Source organism: Malaclemys terrapin, chromosome 7 (genome assembly GCF_027887155.1).
Source record: "Malaclemys terrapin pileata isolate rMalTer1 chromosome 7, rMalTer1.hap1, whole genome shotgun sequence".
Taxonomy (NCBI): domain Eukaryota; kingdom Metazoa; phylum Chordata; order Testudines; family Emydidae; genus Malaclemys; species Malaclemys terrapin.
This window is the reverse complement of record NC_071511.1, coordinates 126,625,216-126,644,893: the sequence shown is the minus strand read 5'-3', so window position 1 is coordinate 126,644,893 and position 19,678 is coordinate 126,625,216. Positions and strand designations below refer to the sequence as shown.

General features: G+C 44.9%; 1 protein-coding gene across 7 annotated transcripts in view; it reads right to left on the bottom strand.

Annotated features, from left to right (window-relative positions):
* Positions 1-19,678, bottom strand: part of LCOR (ligand dependent nuclear receptor corepressor) — a 129,176-nt gene that overhangs the window by 68,297 nt on the left and 41,201 nt on the right. For 5 of the 7 annotated variants that reach the window (XR_008445758.1, XM_054035638.1, XM_054035631.1 and 2 more), the window contains exons 2-3: positions 1,824-1,889; positions 1,326-1,405 (exon numbers count right to left, since the gene is read on the bottom strand). Coding sequence is in view for 4 of the 7 variants with exons in the window: in XM_054035638.1 (XP_053891613.1) it covers positions 1,326-1,405; positions 1,824-1,889 (146 nt within the window). In the remaining 3 variants the exon portion in view is untranslated. Of the gene's footprint in view, positions 1-1,325; positions 1,406-1,823; positions 1,890-4,302; positions 4,410-19,678 lie in introns of those variants that run through there. The other 2 variants (XM_054035637.1, XM_054035633.1) reach the window with 2 other exon arrangements.

Below are 19,678 nucleotides of genomic sequence, written 5' to 3'. Positions count from 1 at the left end.
GTCACACAACACACAGTTAACCTGTGGAACTCATTGACAGGGGATGTTGTGAAGGCCAAAAGAAATAACAGGGTTCAAAAAAGAATTAGATAAATTAATGGAAGATAGGTCCATCAATGACTATAAGCCAAAACGGACAGGGACGCAATCCAATGCTCAGGGTATCCCAAAACCTTTAACTGCTAGAAGCCGGGACTGGATGACAGAGGATGGATCACTCAATAATTGCCCTGTTCAGTTCACTCCCTCTGAAGCTAGATGGACCATTGATCTGACCCAGTATGGCCAGATACTGTTCTTATGATAGCAGCTACCCCAACAGTACAGCATTACTCTAACAAAGCAGATCATATTCAGAACTCACTGTGTTGGTCAGGGGGCTCTCTTAAAGGAAGACAAGATACCCCTCTCAAAACAGTTCTGCATCTGTTTCCTCCCCCTTCCCCCGCCCCCAAGAGCCTTAATAAAAATCTTAATATAAAAATAAGTGGAAGGTGGCAATGTCATGAGCACTGTGGCTAACAGCAGCTAGGAGCCAGCAACATACAACAGTAAGGCACTTCCTATTTGCACAAACCGCACTGCCTTGAGCTGTTGCAAAGAAGGCTTTTTTTTTTTTTTTTTTTTTTTTTAAAAGTGTGCTGGGAGAACCTGCTAATAGACCACATAGTATATTACTTTAGGTGATCACTTCCTGCAGAAAGAAGTCGGAGCCGAGAGGACCAGCTAGCCAGATTTCACTGAAACAGTTAAGCCTTCCTGCCTACATTACAGAACCACATTTCTGCACATGGACTGAGCAGTGACCATGTGCTAGCACTTGTTGCAAGCATGGCTACAGTCTGGTTACAAAACTTGTGTGTGGACAGAACTGTGTTCCTCCACATCCAGGCTGTGACTTGGTTACAAATGTGGCAAAAAACTCTACTATGTAGATGAGCCTTTTTATTCAGAGAAAAACAGGTCCCAGGATATGGAACAAGACTGCATGCTGGGGCTCTGCATCTGCATGCCAAAGAGGAGGGCAGTCACTGACTACAGTGTAGATGTGCAAGCCGCAGTGCTTACAACGGAGCATGTGATCCATACTTTCGTTCCTAACAGTCCTTTAAAACAAAAAACCACACAACATACACCACTCACAGAGAGAAGTTACACAGAAGAGAGAAATCTTTGCCCATTAACTTGTATTAGGTTTACCAATGGAGAAAAAATTTAAGAGGGAAAGGGGAGTGTTAGGGGAACGACAGAAATTATATTTCTATATAACTGGGACAAGTGGAAAAAAAGCACAACCTACTAGCTTTACAGATCTGCATTGTTACCTTCACTTTTTCTCTTCTCAAGCAGCAGAAAAGACAATTTTCATCAAAAGACCAATCAGAAACACCTTCGGGCTCACAGTCTGTAAATCAGAGGAATAGCAAATTACTTCACATTCATAAACCACAACTTACTGGTGCCAAAAGACAAACCAATAAATACCTGTTTCACAACATTCTTCCCTAGATTCTGCAGATGCAGATGCAGATTTGGTTTCTGACATGTTTTAAATCCCAGAATATTACAAAACTATATACAGTTGATCTACGCACAATGAACCTGTTTTTTTCTAAGCAACGCCAAATACACTGCCAGCTACATAAAGATGAACGCACATTCATTAGTAATTTTAGCCAATATGAAACTAACTGTGAGCACTGCCTGGGGGGAGGGAAAAAAAGCACAAATCACCACGGTAACACACATTTTCTAGAGGCAGAGCTGAAATTGCTTCTGTGGTTAGAAATGCAGAACAAGACACAAAAATAAAGACTGAATACCTTTAAACAAACTGAGATCTTTTAATAATCCAGGTCCAAACAGCCCTTCTAGAATACTTTCAAACCCTAAAAACAAAGAAAAGAATGGTTAGCTTTCTAGATTAAGTACGTCACTACCAGAATATTTACAATAGCAGTTCTATTCCAAGAACAGATGTGAATGTGTTTTCTCCTAGTACTCCCAAGATCTATAGGTCAATTGAAATGACTGAACTACTAAAAAAATCATAACAGAACCTAGAGTCCAGTTTCATTACGGTACTTTTACAGATAATTGGATTATAATATAGAACCATGTTAGATATAATGGAAATGATTTTGGAAAGATAATGTGAAGTTTTAGTTTCTACAATGTACCTCTCAATTCAAGGCACTTTCCCAAAATATTCATTCCTTAAGCATCAAAATTCAATTTCAAAGGATGTATATTTTCCCAGTGAAAAGCCCTTTAGCTGCTTCATCACAAATGATTCTGTGCCTTGTTCTAAATCTCAACATTCTGAATTTCAACATAGGCTAGAGTCAATTTTCAAACTTCCATCTCATAATTTCTTGGGGAGGAGGAATCCTAAAAGGAAGAGAATTTCAGCAATCCTATACCACATAAGAAACAAATTCAAATAATTATATATTCAATGTCAGAGGCCTACATCTTATATATAGTCCAATTTACCCTCATGCAATGTTCTGCCCCTCCCTTAAGTGCTAATCAATTTTAGCTCCCTCAAAAAAAGATTAACCCTCCCTCCGAAATTAGTGCCACTATGCAAAGTCAATATTAATCTAAATCCTATCTAGCAGCAAAGTCTTCAGAGGCATTAACTACCCAATATTGACCAGAAGACAAGTGAAAAGTGAGTGAATACTGAAAGGGCAAAAACAGTCTTAAAAAGAGACACTATCAACTCAATCCTATTTCTGGATGAAAATGTTTTGCCTACTGCTGCCAGAAGTGACACCTGAGATTATAACAGAAAAAAAAAAATCAAAGAAAAAATATTTATCTAAGTATGGTTACTCTGTGCATTTGATAGCACTTTGTGTACAGGCAGTTCATCAGTTTCTCCTGTTTGTGTGGGTCTTTCCAACACAGCAATAGAAGAGAGAAAATCATTTTTGCTACAGAGGAGAAAATGTGATTGTAAAACCACAGAAACTGGCAGGGGGTTTCAGGCCTGAAACTACTTTCAGTTTTGTTTTTAAACTGGCTAGAATCCAAGCTGATGGTATCCCTTTAAAGAAACCAAGCTTAATATTGGAAAATAGCAGAGTTATTTCAGAAGGCAGCCCTGTTCCCTGTGCGTACAGAATCCTGACCTGATGCCACGTCTTATCCTTTGGACAGCATGATCAGTGTCTCAGTGGAGACCACAAACAGCACTACTCCCGCATTTGATGCTACCTACAGTTCTTGTGCAACACTAGAAGCATTAAGAACATTAGACATCAGATCTAAGACCCTCGAAGCACTTCTAGCATTTAATGCCATTTAGATGCTAAAAGCACTGCCAAGGCGTGATCTCAATGGCGGTAGTACATCTAGCATGAACACGGAGACTGATGCTAATATTTAATGCTAGAAGAGCTGGGGAGGAGAGCCAAAGTGAAAAAATGGCAACCGTGAAGAGGAAGAGGGAAGAGATGAGAGACCATCAGAGGAAGGATTATTAAAAAAAAAGGGGCAGAGGAGATAAAGAAAAAAGATCCCATCAAACAGCACTTTGTCAGGCAGACAAGCCGCACTGCCTCCAAAAAAGCCAATTCAGGCTTCAGGAAGTGGCAGGAACAATGGGGAAGGGTCAACCCACCTGACTTAAGAGAAGAAAAATGGAAGAATCAGGGTATTGACCCTTATGTTCCAAATTTCGACCCCTTTACTATTATTGATGGGACAATGACCCATAACAATTCACTTCTGAAATAAACCCTAAAGTAATATGGCCAATCGACCTCACATCTTTTAACTTTTTTGTTGTTAAAAAATCAATAGAGCGCAGAGATTTAACTCAAACTCACCATTCTTAAAATAGTAACTGATGATGACTCATGCCCCAGTTTGTCATGCATGCAACAGCATATTGAAATCACTGCCGAGTTTTACAGCCTGGATATCGTACAATCGTAGTTCGCTAGCCCACTGTTCTTACTGATGTTAATGCCACTCAGTTTTTATTAATATTAAATATTGGATTTAGCAGTTGCATAGCAACGGCAGAACATCTTATGTGCAATGCTTGACATTAAAAATGGCAAATAAGGGAAGAATGAATGTATTCAAAAATTATACTAAGGACCTGGCAGAACAGCCATGTAGCCCAACCAAAAAAAAAAAAAGAAAAAATGTAGAGTACAACATAGCGAAGGTGGAATCAGACTTGCCATGTTATGTTCAATCACTTAGGACTTCAAAAAAGCATCTGTGCAGAATGAATCATGCATAATACACTAAAAACAAAATTTTGAAAAAGGAACTGCCTACTTTTTATAGTATTTTTTCTCTCCATTGTCACTGCTCTTAGAAGCTTGAAAAGAACATTTCTTTTCCCACCGATTTTGTCCTTTTCCATTTGGAAGATGATTTTTTCCCTGCATTTCAAATGGAATAAAAATTAACATGGCTGCCTTTGCTAAATTCCTTGTGTGTATACTTTCATCATCTATCTCAGTATTTGATAGTTCACAGCAGCTAAAGAGCAGGGCCAGTGGAAAAATCACAGAAGTCACAGACAATGAGAGGAGAGGGAGGGGAATGAAGATCCCATGATTTTGGAGGGTTCTGCAGTTTTTAACATTTCCCACCCTGTTCCACAGAATCTAAGCTTCTATACTGTTTAAAGCTTTGTCTATTGTTAAAAATGACCTGCAGAGGGAAGATAGGGAAAAACAAAGAGAATTTGTCTTTTTATTCTTTACGATGTATTAATAATACTCAAAGAAGTGCTGGGGGAGAGGGGGGTTAGGGGAGATTTTTTTTGCTTGCACATTAGAAGTTAGACCTTGTTCACTCTAGAAGGCTCTAAGGTGTCTGGAGAATTAGTAAAGCAGTCAAAAACCTCAAAACCGCAACAACTGACAGGGGAATGCATTTCTATATTCAGACTATTAAATAGTTTTAAATATTGTTAACACCCATTCCCTTCAATACCTAAAAATGATACTTTAGGTGCGAGAGTTCACAACACATCCACCAAGAAGTCCCTAGCAAAACCTGGGGAGAGGAGACTTCAGATTGACCTTCCTGATATTTGTTTGTAAGGTTAAAAAAACCCCACATGCATGCATATCAGGCCTTCTTTGTCCATCATAAAGAAACAAAAACTTTTGCAGGTCATCTCTGAGACCCTGCCCAATGTACACCAACAAGCTGCTGCCCCATTAACCCAGCCTTGGAAAAGAGTGTGAATTCTCTTCTCCATAATTATGTTCATCTTCATGAAGTGCTGGCTTCACAATCTGGATGTGCCATTTACCCGCTAACAGTAGCAAGCTCAATAAAGCAGGTTGATTATCCAGGTTTTCATACCATGTTCACATAGTACCAGAGTGCCTTTGCCCTTTTATCTAGGCAACTGTAAAAAGAGAATGGACACTTTGTCTTTCCCCCCACCCCAAACATATGAGCTGGCAAAGAGGTATTATGGAGCCATGATGCTACAAACAGTTTTCCTAGCCCATATTCAGCAAAATAGTGGCTCAATACTTCAAGCTTTGCAAAAGATCTAATTAGGGTGTAAGCACCTCAGGTCTTCTTTTAGACCCAATAGCTAACAACATTTACAGTGCTTAACCAATAATAAGGCTGCTTAAAATATTAATGATGAAAAAAATATTATTGGGGCCCGTAAAAGGGGGAAAGCATCACCAAACTCAGAAACTGCATACTGTTTTGGCTGTGGCCCTTTGTCCTCTCCTACTCCTACTTCCCAAAGGTTTGTCACTAACCCAGGTGCAGACAAAATCACTCAGACTTCAGCCCTATGATCTTTCTCACACCCTTACAAATCACAAGGACTTCCACTAAAGTCAATAAATGGGCACAGGGATTCACTCATGCAGGCTGCAGGATTGAAGCCTGTGATTATTTTAAGGCAAACATTAGGCATTGGATCAAGGACATCACATTTAATTAATGTGTAGAACACTATGTATACAGTTACAACAGAAGTAACAATGCAAGTCTGTAGCAAGGTGGTCACCCACTTCTGCCCTAAGGGGTTTAAAACAGCCCAGGAGAAGGCCGTGGCTGGGGGGCAAGTAGCTCCCAGGCTGATTGGGGAAGCAGGCACAGCTGCGGCCACGCCCCAAACAGACCTCAGCTGGCCCTTATAAAAGGGCTGGGAGGCAGTGGCACAGAGAGAGAGAGAATCATGTCTAGCTGTAGAAGGAGATGGGTCTGACTGCTGGGGAGCATACCAGGGTACCTGAGGTGGAGCAGGGCTGGGCAAAGGCGAGAGGAGCTGGGGAGCTCTTGCCTGGCAACTCCCCAGGCTGCCGGCCTTGTGCAAGGCCAAACAGGTACTGTGGTTGCAGGGGGCAGCCCAAGGGTAGGTGGAGGCAGCAGGTCCAAACCCCCCTTGCCTGTGATGAGTGGCTTGTACACTGCAGTCTGCCCCAGTGAAAGAGGGCTAGATGGTGACTGGCATAGCCTTATACTGAGGCAAGGTGGGGATAGTGGGTGGGGGTTCCTCTGGGTGGGGAGACCCAGAAACTGTAGGGGTACTGCCAGGGGGCAGCCCCCAAGAGAAAGGGGCACCGGGGTCAGGGAGGGACACGGGGGCCAGCGGAAGGTGAGACACCAGCCGACAGATGGTGCTCCAGAGGATGGAAAGCTAATTCCCTGGACGACCATCAGGAGGCACTGCAGCGGTGAGTCTCGTGCACCCTTACAAAGTCAAACAACCAAGATAACCAGCCTTCTTAAAACTGCTACTTTCCTTAGTCTTATCCATGGTACAAAATTATGATAATTACAAGGTTTGGGTCTCACTTCACTGCTTAACATAGGTAAACAAGAAACATCTTGCTGCTTAGCAGAGCAAGTTTTTGCCTGTAACAGCTTAGGCATTTTAAAAGAAACAGTAACACAACAAACTGATCTAAGAAAGTAACTTTGTTCCAGTTTGAATTACCATAACACCTTTGTTAAAAATGAAACCTTACAAAGGACCCAAATGATAGGAATGCACCCACAATTTATTTACAGGTACCCTAAACCTTCTTCTCAGGCATTTGGGAAGAGTCCATCATTATTGTATTGGGCCAACCGCTGAAGTGCCACTAAAGGGAGCACAAAAACAAGCACTTTGGGTAGAACCCGAAAAGTGTGTTTTAGTTGATTTTTAAAACTTTCTGTGGTTTTTTATTAAAGTAGTATATTTTATTTATATTGGGTTAATGTAGGGGCCTACTCAATGGTCTGGTTGAAATTTAAAACACTGTAACATGTGGGTAGAGTTGGGGAAGGAGAGATCAGATAATTCAATGACCAAAAAAATACGTTCATGCAGAGTTAAGGTTGTGTGGTGGTATGCCATCCCGTTGGAGTTGGAGTTGAGCAAAACTCCATCTGAAAATCGCAAAAAGCAGTTAATGTTGGCCATGAACCTTAACTCTGCCCACCCTCGGCAATGGCCCACTAGACCCCATTAACATACATACCTTTACTCTGCCAACCCCACAGTATCAGCACTTCACCTCCTTTTACAACCCGTTCACGCTCACCCACATGATTCCATTAGATAACAATTTCCTAATTCCAAAAAGTGTTGCATCCAAGATGGGGGAATTTTATATTACACTTCATCTTGACAGATGAAGAATTGATCACAGAACTAAAAATTAATGGCAGCTTAGGTACGAGTGATTGTGACTTGCACATATGTATGATGTGCAAACAGAATAAAGTCCAGACCAGTAAAATATATAATTGGTGCTTTTAAAAAGGGCCAATTTAATAAAACTGAAAGCAATTATGAGCCAATTCAGTTGGGAGAAATCATTCAGATCTTTCTCTTTAAATTCTAATTGGGAACGCCTAAAGAGCATTTTACTAGATGCCCAGAAAGCCACAATCAAGAAAGAAGGCTGTGCTGGTTATAACACCAACCTGGCTTACAGGGGAAGTGATAGCAGCTATAAAGTATTATACGTATGTGTAGAATCCATTACTATATACAAATGGTAGAACTGTCAATAATAACACAGAAAAAGACAGAAGTGTTCAATAATTATTTCTGTTCTATGTATAGGAAAAAGCAGGATGATGTATTCATATCAGATTACGCTGTATTTCCAGTCCAACAGTAACTAAGGAGGATGTTAAACAGCTACTAAAGAAAGACAGCTTCAAATCAGCTAGTTTGGATAACTTGGATGCAAGAGTTTTTAAAGAGCTGGATGAAGCGCTCACTGGACTGTTTAATGTTGGGGGTGTGGGTTTTTTAGTAAACTTTGGAATGCTGGGGACATTGGGACATTAGGAAAAACTTCCTAGCTGTCAGGGTAGTTAAGCACTGGAATAAATTGCCTAGGAAGGTTGTGTCATTGAAGGTTTTTAAGAACAGGTTAGACAAACACTTGTCAGGGATGGTCTAGTTATTACTAAGTCCTGCCTTGAGTGCAGAGGACTGGACTAGATCAGCAGTTCTCAACCAAGGGTGTGGGGGGCCACGAGCAGGTTATAGGGGATCTGTCAAGCAGGGCTTGCATTAGACTAACTAGGGCTCAGGGCAGAAAGACAAAGCTTTGCCACACAGGGCTGAAGCCCTGAGCCCTGCCACCCGGGCCTGAAGCCAAGGCCTGAGCAGCTTAACTTTGCGGGGTCTCCTGTGGCGTGTGGTCCGTGCCAACTGCCCTGGTTGCTATCTCCTAACACTGGCGCTGGCTTTTATATCACAAAACAGTTGTTGTGGAACAGGTGGAGCATAGTTTTTATAGCACATTAAGGGGGCCTAAGAAAGAAAAAACCTCTGGACTAAGTGACCTATTGAGATCCCTTCCAGTCTAACACGTCTATGATTCTATGACAGCCAGGTACTCTCATATGCTAATAGCGCTGCAACCCCTAATGTCTCCAACAGCCTAACATAGACAACAGAAACCCCCTGCAGAGTCCCCCCCCCGAGCAGTGGACAAGCAATTACCCAGTACAACTCTCTAGAATCTAGCCATATTAGGTACTTATATGGCCCCATTACAACAGTATCTGAATGCCTCATAATCTAATGTACATATCTTCACAACAGCCCATAAGGAACGGAAGCAATACTAGCCACACCTTACAGATGGGGAACTAAGGCACAGAGAAACTAAGTAACTATGGGAGCCTGTGACAGAGCAAGGAATCAAACCCAAGTCTCCTAAGTCCTAGCACCATACCTACTTAGCTAGCCTTCCTGTCCAGGTAGAAAACACCTCCGATCCAGTGTGAACTCATCAATTCTGCTAGAGTCCACAGTAGAGTTGACCCCCAAGGTGGAACTAATAGTATCGAAGATTATGGGTAGATTCTTAAGTCTGGACAGTTGTCTAGAGGAGTTTCAACCACTAGTCGACACCATGTAGTCTTCATGCCATCTCCAGACCCAAAACCTGATTGACACAATCCTCGGATATTTTTTATTTCTAAGTGACAGTTACCTCATCTTCTCATGAAGTGGCAATTGCTCTAGCTGACTGAGCTTAAATATTCTAGGGGTTTGGAGAGGATGGGGGTGGGAAGGAGAGTCTGACTTTATATGTTACCTCTCTTTTTAATCTGCCTTGCTGCTGATGCTTTATATCAGGATTTCTCAATTTTTTTAATAGTATGCCCACATACCTCCCCTTCCTTTGTGACCCTTCTCTTCCATTCATGAGGACATAACATCTTTGCAGCAATTGTTTACTTGGAAAAGCAGTATTAGGAAAGTGACATTTTATCTATTGTAATGCATCTTAGAAACTGGAAACCAAGACAAGCTGGCCCCATGTGACCAACCAGCTTTCTTCTGAGCATCAGCTAGTGCTCCACTGACCAGACTTTAGGACCTTCTTCTTAGCTGTTCCCTCACACCAACCCCAAAAACCACAGGATGGTAAAGAATGAAAACAGCAGAGATTTTCTATAACTGTCTATTTACTACATGTGAATCTCTTTTTACCTTTAAATAGGTCATTCCATCTTGGGGGAAGGGGGTTGGTTTGTTTTAAACAAAAACAGTTACTCACCTTCTCGTAACAGTTCTTCGACATGTGGTGGTCATGTCGATTCCAATCAGGTGTGTGCGCATGCAGGATGGCCAGAAGATTTTTCCCTTATCAGCATCCATCGGGTCATCCTGGGCGCCCCCTGGAGTCGCGCCCTCATGGCGCCTAATATAGAGCCCTGCCGATCCGCCACCCCTTCGGTTCCTTCTTGCCGCCTACTCCGACAGAGGGGTAGGAGGATGGGTATTGGAACGGACATGAACACCACATCTCTAAGAACAACAGTTACGAGAAGGTGAGTAACCGTTTTTCTTCTTTGAGTGCTTGTTCATGTCAATTCCAATCAGGTGACTCCCAAACAAATTTAGGAGGTGGGGTCGGAGCTGTCCACTGACTGGAGTATGGCTCTACCAAAAGCCGCATCATCTCTGGCCTGCCTAGTAACTGCATAGTGTGTGGTGAAAGTGTGTATCGATGACGTCGCCGCCCTGCAGATTTCCTGGGTGGGGACTTGAGCCAGGAAAGCTATTGATGAAGCTTGCACCCTTGTAGTGTGCGCCGTTATCGGGGGCACTGGGATTCCTGCTAGACTGTAGCAGTCGGTAATGCAGGCCACAATCCATGATGGAAATGCACTGTGTCAAACAGGCTGGCCCTTCATCCTGTCTGCTAATGCGACAAAGAGCTGTACCGACTTCCTGAACAGTTTCGCCCTTTCGATGTAAAAGGCCAGCGCTCTGCGGATGTCAAGAGTGTAGAGTCTCTGCTCCCTGCTACTCGCATGAGGCTTGGGTAGAAAACCGGGAGGAAAATGTCCTGGTTGAGGTGGAACTGCGATACCACCTTTGGGAGGAAGGTGGGATGGGGCCTGAGCTGAACCTTGTCCTTAAAAACCACAGTGTAGGGCGGCTCGGTCATTAGAGCCGTGAGCTCAGACACCCTCCAGGCTGAAGTTATTGCCACCAGCAACGCAACCTTGTAGAGGAGAGAGAGCAGGGAGCATGTTGCCAGAGGCTCAAAGGGATGCCCCATGAGCCCAGGGAGGATCAAGTTAATGTTCTAAGCAGGAACCGGTTGGCGAACGTGCGGGTACAATCGAGGCCCTTCAGGAAGCGACTAACCTGGGGGTTAGCAAAAACCAAGTGGCCCTGTACCCCCAGTTGGAAAGCCAAGATGGCAGCCAGGTGTACTCTTTAGGTGGAAAAGGTAATCCAAAATCTGGAGCACCGAGGCAAGCGCTGGGGGAAAGTCACGCTGAGCTGACCAGATTGAAAATCTCTTCCACTTGGCCAGGTACGTGGCCCTAGTGGAGGGTTTCCTACTGCCTAAGAGAACCTGTCTGACTTGTTCTGAACAGGAGAGCTCGAACATATTCAACCATGGAGCCTCCAGGCTGAGAGATGCAGCGACTGCAGGTTCAGGTGCTGGAGCCACTACAATCCTGCATGAGAAGGTCTGGGAAGAGCAGCAGGGTAACCGGGGCTCCGACTGACATGTCTAGGACAGACGTGTGCTAATGCTGGTGGGGCCAGGCTGGTGCTATGAGAATGACCCGAGCCCAGTCTTTGCGGATCTTGAGCAGGACCTTGTGGATGAGTGCTATGGGTGGGAAGGCATACAGAAGCGGTCCCCCCCCCCCCAATGGAGGAGGAATGTGTCCACTGTGGAGCCCGGACTGTGATTCTGGAAGGAGCAGAACTGCTGACACTTCCTGTTGCGTCATGTGGTGAAGAGATCGATCAGGGGACAGCCCCACCTTTGGAAGAGCAAAGATTTGACGTCCGGGCAAAGGGACCACTTGTGGCTGTGAAAAGACCTGCTGAGGCAGTCCGCCAGCTCGTTCTGGACCCCTGGAAGGTACGACACCTGTAGATGGACTGAGTGCTCTAGACAAAAGTCCCATAACCTGAGGGCTTCCTTGCACAGGGGAGAGGAGCATGCACCCCCGTTTGTTGATATAGAACATCATGGTTGTATTGTCCATCATGACCGATACACATTGACCTGCTAGATATGGGCGGAATGACACGCTAGGTGTACCGCCCTGAGCTCCCTGACATTGATAGATCTCAGTCTTCATGTCTGTGACCAGAGGCCCTGCGTCCTGTTGTCCCCCAGATGAGCTCCCCATCCCAAGTCAGACGCGTCCGTCACTAGCGTCAGGGATGGATGTGGAGCAGCGAAGGAGACTCCTGAGCACACCTGCTGAGCGTCCGTCCACCACAGGAGCGAGTCGAGGATGGAGCGAGGCAGGGTCATTATCATGTCCAAGCTGTCCCTGGCAGGTCTGTACACTGACGCAAGCCACGAATGAAGTGGCCAAAGCCTGAGTCTGGTGTGCTGAACCACGTACGTACAGGCTGCCATGTGGCTGAGAAGTTTGAGACAATTTCTCGCGGTGGTGCTAGGAGCGACTGCACCTCCTGAATGAGAAGTTGCTCGTGAGAAGGGTCCCTGAAGAGGGACGGGGAAGGGGGGTGGAAGGGCGGGAGAACACAGAATTGAATGGAGTATCCCCTCTCTACCGTGCGAAGCACCCAACGGTCCTAAGTTATATGGGACCATGCACGGTAGAAAGGGGATAGTCGGGAGGAAAAGATAAGGCGTGGTGAATCCCATCTCTGGTCTGGTGCGCCATCCTCAACCGCACCTTCAAAAGGCCGGTTTAGAGCCAGAGAGCAGTTTGGGCTGGCCTTGATTAGCGGAGGGATGTTGCCTTCTCCTACCGCTCCGGTTCCCCCTCCTAGAATTGTCCTGGCAGTTCTGCTGATGGAAACTTTGAGGAGGTTGTGAGCGGAAGTGTCTCCACTGTGTAGCAGGGGTATGCAAGCCCAAGGATCTGAGAGTGGCTTGGGAATCTTTTAGGCTGTGGTGCCATTTGTCAGTCTTCTCTGAAAACAGATTCTCCCCCTCAAATAGGAGATCCTGAATTGTTGGACTTCGTAGGGTAACCCTGAGACTTGCAACCAGGCCCAAGGCCACATAGCCACCCCTGTCACCGTGACTCTTGGGGCAGCATCTAAGGCTGCCTGCAGTGAAGCATAGGAGACTAATTTCCCTTCTTCCACCAAGGCCGTGAACTCTGACCGAGAGTCTGAAGGGACAAGCTCTGTGAACTTAGCCATGGAAGCACAGGCATTATAAGAATACCTGCTCACAACAGCCTGCTGGTTAGCAATACGGAGTTGTAAACCACCAGTGGAGTAGATTTTTTTTCTACCACAAGCTCCAGGCGTTTAGCGTCGCTATTCTTTGGGGAAGGACTTTGGAAACCTTGTCTCTCCCGCTGGTTAGCCACATCAACGACCAGCAAGTCCGGAGGCAGTTGGGAGTAGAGATGCTCAAAGCCTCTGGAGGGGACGAAATACCGGCACTCATCGCATTTGGCAGTGGGTGGCAGGGATGCTGGTGTCTGCCAGAGTCTTGGTGGTGTCCACCACCGTCTTTATGAGGGGTAACACTACCCGTGAAGGCCCCGAGGGTGCTACAGTGTCCACCATGGGATCTGTGTCCTCAATCACCTCCTTGGCCTTGATGCCCAAACCTTGCACAGCCCTGCAGAGCAACTGCTGTAGAACTCTGTCCTCTAACGCAGGAGCTATGGATGTCCCTGCCAACGCTTCGTCCAGTGACGAGGAGGAGGAAGCATGTGCCGGTGGTGGAAGCTCCCTGCCGTCTGCCCCAGATGGGTCACGTGACTCCCCGGGCAGCATTGGATGAGGTGGTGCCACTGATGATGTTGCGGCCATAGGCATCGTAGCCAACATCTGCATCGGCATCAGTCTCACAGGAGGGAGCTGCATCGGCATGCTCACGGGAGCCACCAGGGTCAGGAGCCCAGGTGCCGGCACCTGGGCCGTAGGTGCCTGCATCAAGGTCAACAACGGTACAGACGTGGGAGACAGGTATGTCGCCATCATGAAGGCCGGTGCTAAAGTCAGAGCCGAGCATGGTGCCAGAGTCAACAATGGTGCCGGAGGGAAAGGCATCGGGACTGTAGGCGCCAGGGCAGATGCGCAGCGGAAGGCAGAGACGATTTACAATGTCTCTGCCCCTGGTAATAAGCCCAGGGAATCCAGAAGGGCCACTGAGGTGGGTTCTGCCACTGCGGAGGCCACACCTGCTGCTCCCTTCTGTCTCTGCCCGACCATGCTCTACGGTTTCCGCTCCTACTTGAGCGATAGGAATCTGTCTCAGACACTGAAGACCACTGAGGAGCCGATCCTTGGTGCCTCGAACATTGAGAGCTTGGGGAGCAGGAAGGCTCTGTCGGAGCGTGTAGGCACCGATGGACAAGGCAAAGGGGAGCGCCTCGACATCATAGCCGGCTTTCCCTTAGAGTGCATCAGAGGACAGGGCTCCGGCATGGAAGGTTTCTCCCTGGCAGGTGAGAACGGTGCCGTCAGGTGGAGGAGATCTCTGGTGACCTGGTACGCTTCTGGCGTGGACAGGAGCTGGAGCTGCTGCCTAGGTGCCGGAGATCGAGGTGGGCCCAGACTCGACTGCCTCATCTGGACAGGAGTCAACACGATCCCGGAAGGAGATGCCGAGGAGTGGTCCACCTGGGGTTGCACTCGAGGCTTAGCCAGAGGAGAACGGTCGTCCTGCTTTTCCTTCTTTTGAGGCACTGGTGAATGGGAGTGGTGCCTACTATCAGATGGGCCCCATGAGGAGCTGTGGCAGTGCCGAGTGTCCCTGGAGGAGTCCTTCCTTGGTACCAAAGTTGCCAACAGCACTCCGCGTCAAGGACGCCACCGTAGGGATCGGGTCTCTCGAGCCCAGGTTGGAATGGGGGCGCAAGGCTGCCTCCATGAGGATCACCTTCAGCCGCTGTTCCCGTTCTTTAAGTGTTCTCAGGTGGAACTCACGGCAGATCTTGCAACAATCTTTCTGATGGGTCTCCCCAGACACCTAAGACGTGACAAGTGTGGATCACTCTTAGGCATGCGCTTGGTGCAAGCCACGCAGTTCTTAAATCCCGGGGACTGCGGCATGCCACGGTGCAGGGGCCGGGGGACCTCCCAACTACTATACTAAACTCTAACTGGAGTACTACTAACAACTAACTATATACACGGAATAATGAAGAAACTTGCTGCGCAAGAGCCAAGGGACGCTCCAGCCACCGTCCCTGGCGGTAAGAAGGAACTGAAGGGGTGGCAGGTCGGCAGGGCTATATATTAGGCACCATGAGGGCACGACTCCTGGAGGCGCCCAAGCCAACCAGACGGATGCTGCTAAGGGAAAAATCTTCTGGCCATAGTGTGCGTGGACACACACTTGATTGGAATCAACATGAACAAGCACTCTAAGAAGAATGTGTATTAAACTTTGAAATGAAAGTGGGGTTTGATTTTTAATATTGCATTATATAGGTGAAAGCTGAGGCCAGAAATCACAAGATACAACTTTAGATGCACTAGAAAAACTAGAACCTTCTAGAAAGCTGCCAACAAGAACCTATGTGTTGGCAAGAGGAATTGAAGCCTGGTTTAAGATTTCTACAATGCTTGCTTTTATAGAAACATGCTTCTTCGGCATGACTACTTTCCATCTGAGACAGAACCTAACCAAGATATTCTAGAGTGTTTGACACCTTGTGAAAGCAATATCTGCATTTGTTCCAAATGCCATTTTGCTAGTGAATTTTTGACAAGTAGCTCAATATCTCGATAACTCTAGAAGACCGCACCTTTGCTACTGATTCCATTTCCAAACTAACAGTGTGACTATGCTGAATTTGGGTGTATGACTAGATACAGACTGAAACTGCCCTTTGGCAACAGCAGGAACACCAAGGATACGTACTGCTGTGTTTCTTGGATCTCACCCAGATGCATGTGTCCGAGGTGCTATTATAAAATTCCCAAATAAAAATTACAGTAAAGTGGAGTTACGTTTGAAAGTACATATTGGTAATTTAAAATAAACTATATTACAGGGATGTTATAATCTCAAAACTAAGCATTATATATCCAGGTAATTCACAGTTGGAGTTAAATTTAAAGACATCCAAAACATGTTAAGGAATGTAAATACACAATCAAGAGCATTCAAACCACCGTAGCGCTGTCATGGGGCTTGTCTATACAGTGGGGTAATGTGCACTATAGGGGTGTTGCAAATTAACAGGTTCACGTAGATCATGCTGGTGTGCTCTCAAGGTTCTCTAGTGCACTTTAATGTACCTTTAGTGAGCATCAGTAGGGTCTGCATGGACTAATGTGCAACACATCAGTGCATTTTAAAAATCACATCCCCACATGTGCACATTACTCCCATCATGTAGACAAGCCCATAATCTCTTCATACTTCCTATATTAAAAAAAAAACTGTAGTCCTCTCCAGGGGCATCTTCTATTGGTGTGCTGTTGGCCACTGTTAGGCAAGGAGCGTCTCAAAGCTAAGTTGAGTAGGCCTTTCTGCCTGGAAAAGTCATGTATTCTTTTGTTTTTGGATGCAAACAGGTATAGAACTGGTTCTCTGAACTTTAAGGTTAATTTCATTGAACGCAGACTGACTCAAGCTTATTCCACCCATCTTATTATCTTGACCTGATTCAACCAACTGGCATTGAAATGAAAGTTTTAATTAATACAAAATGCTCGGAACAAATATTTGAGAAGTTCAATAGTTTCAATATGAACATAGGATGATTTTATTCTTCTTTTTTAATTGGCCTTGTATTGTCGATCATAAAGTGTTTTTTGCCTTGAATATTATCATTCGTGTTGGAAACTAAATTCCACACAGGAATTCAGAGAAATACGCTTAACTGAAGCTTCTGGAATTTGGCTTGTTTCACTTTGAATAAGAAAATCCCCAAACACAGGAAATTTTATCAGCTCACTTTGGCTCCCACATGGGATAGCCCTCTATGAACCTGTTAAAATCTCCTGGTCAGTGACGGGGCTTTTATTTTGGATATCGAGAGAGATCTTTGGCCATCTGAATTTCTTTGCTAAGGGTCGAGGGGATCTGTTGCCGGCTTACTCAGTCTATTGTGCAGCTGAGTTTCCCCTTGCTATAGAGCAGGGGTTGGCAACCTTTCAGAAGTGGTGTACCGAGTCTTCATTTATTCACTCTGATTTAAGGTCTCTTTCTATAAGTCTATAATATATAACTAAACTATTGTTGTATGTAAAGTAAGTAAGGTTTTTAAAATGTTTAAGAAGCTTCATTTTAAAACTAAATTAAAATGCAGAGCCCCCCCGGACCGGTGGCCAGGACCCAGGCAGTGTGAGTGCCACTGAAAATCAGCTCGCGTGCCGCTTTTGGCACACATGCCATAGGTTGCCTACCCCTGCTCTAGAGGATATGGAAGGTAGGTGGTTTTGAGATGCTGTTAGGAAGGTGTGTTGTTCCATGTAATGGAGAACCCAACCTAGTTCTTCCACATCCCTTGGTCTACAGCATAGTTCTCATGATGTCCATCAAATAAAATGTGATGGGCCTCTAGGAACTGATGTAGATCTTTGAAAAGTCCATTCAATGTTCCTCACTTGAGGCTGATGCTGTGTAAACATGCTCACTCAACATGTTAAACAGAGAGAACAGATTATTTTATTATAGTATAGTGCTTCCCTAAACAAAAGCTCACTGTTGTAATGATTGGTTTTTGTCTGATAGTTATATGGCAAGGATTTGCAAACCTGTTAAAACTTCCTAAATAAATAGAGAGAGAGGCGCTTATGCTTTGGTGGCTCAGGGAGACAAGGTACCAGGTTCTCTGGATGAACTTCAAAGAGCTTTTCAGGCTGTAATTTGTGATCACCAGAGATCACCTGACCCTGGGAGAACCTGTTCTTGATAGCCCATCAGTTAACTCGTCTCATGAAAGATGGAGTATATCCTTTGAGTCTCCAGGTAGCTAGCAATGCCCTAAGAATTCTTACAATGATGTATGGGAAGGTATCTTAGCTAGGTCAAATGCTAAAGGCATTTGCTCATAGCACTGGTGAGCAAATCTTAATTTTATGTGAAAGATCGTGAGACGGCCTATAAAAAAAGAGGCTGCCAAGACATTTACTTATTGTATAATTTATTCTCTACCAATACGTTACCTACCCGCTTCCATACCCCCATTTGTATATCCAGAATTGCAAACTCTCAAGCCACCTAGTGTCTGGTATCTTTTCCATGTGCAAGTGCTTATAGATAGGGATCAAGTCCACCCTTAAAATAAGAGGAGACTTCACTCTCTTGCTTTTGGTGCAATATCTCAACACAAGGTGGTTCTGGGGAAACGGAGAAGCTGAAGCTCAGGGATGAGTCTTACAATGATCTACATACTTATATGGCCCCTCTCACTTAGTACTGAAACACTCAAACAGTATGTCTTTTTTAGGAACAAGTCCCCTTCTGACAGGATAACTGTCCTTACAGTAGGCCACAGCTATGTCTATCTCAGACAAGACCCCGTATTTGTATATTATAAAACATTGTACTGTCTAAACACTCATTGGATTTAATGAGTTCCTCACATCTGGATCTTATGATGTCCTCATGCTGAATGGGAGGGAGGGCTGAAGGTATTGTATTGTTCCTTGTGGTTTCTACCTGAAACAATTTACAGGTGGCCCAGCTTCTCTTTTGATCTAATCGCTCATTCAGGTAATCATCCTGAGGAAAGGCCAGGTTCTGGCTTACATGGTTGGACAGGGCTTGAGCCATTTTGAAGGGGAAATGTTTATATTTGTCTCTGATATGATCCTTCCCCCCCACCCCACCAATCATACTACAGTAGTCACTGTTTCCATTTTTTATGAATCAGAGCATTGGGCAATATTCTTCTGTTCTGCCTTCCCCTTTTTTTCCATTATTTTGCAAAGAGGAAAATGAAGTTCTTTCCCATTTAGCCCCATTCTCAAAGAAACCTCTTGAAAATATGGAAAAATATTTCCAGGTCACTGACATGGAGGGAGAATCTATATGGGTTAAGTCTAAATTCTTTTTCTCTTTTATCTTTAAAATATTAAATGACTTTTTTTAATAACTTTGTCTTTATATTTATGCTTGAGTTCTGGGTTCCTAGTGACCCTACAACAGGTCACTACTTCTTACCACAGAATTAATCTGCTTCCTTATCACCCTCTTCTAAAGGAATTAGAGCTGTAGAACAGGGTGATGCAGCATGGGGGTGGAAAGGAAGTATTCCAAACTACAGAGTTTCATTTGTAGGACTGAGTCAGTAAGAAAAATAGACAATTTCTATTAGGAAGAATTACCCCTTAATATTCACTAGAGTACTTTATTTTAGTAGTCTTTCCTTTGAGCGGAGGGCCTTCCAGTCTCTTGTAACAAGGGAGGGTGGTCTGGGGAAGGAATGATCCTAAGGGTTCAGAAAGGATGCAGAATATTCAAAAGTGGAGTGGGTAACTGGGGGGGATGAACTGGAGTTGCTCATAGCAGATGATGAGGTTGTCTTCCTACCAAGAAGCATCCACTAAGTATACAGAGCACAGTATCTGCCCAGGCATGCAGACATAAGCCTGGACAGGGGTGTACAGCAAAATGTGATGATTCTTTTTGAAAGTGTAGGCAAAGCATGTATTTGAGCGGCAGGGCAGGTACAACTGATTTTAGCTCTGAAGAAGGCATCTCCTAAAGCCCCAGTTACTTAGTTATAGGCTCTATTTTTCTGGTTCTTGGGGAGCAGCTTTTGTATA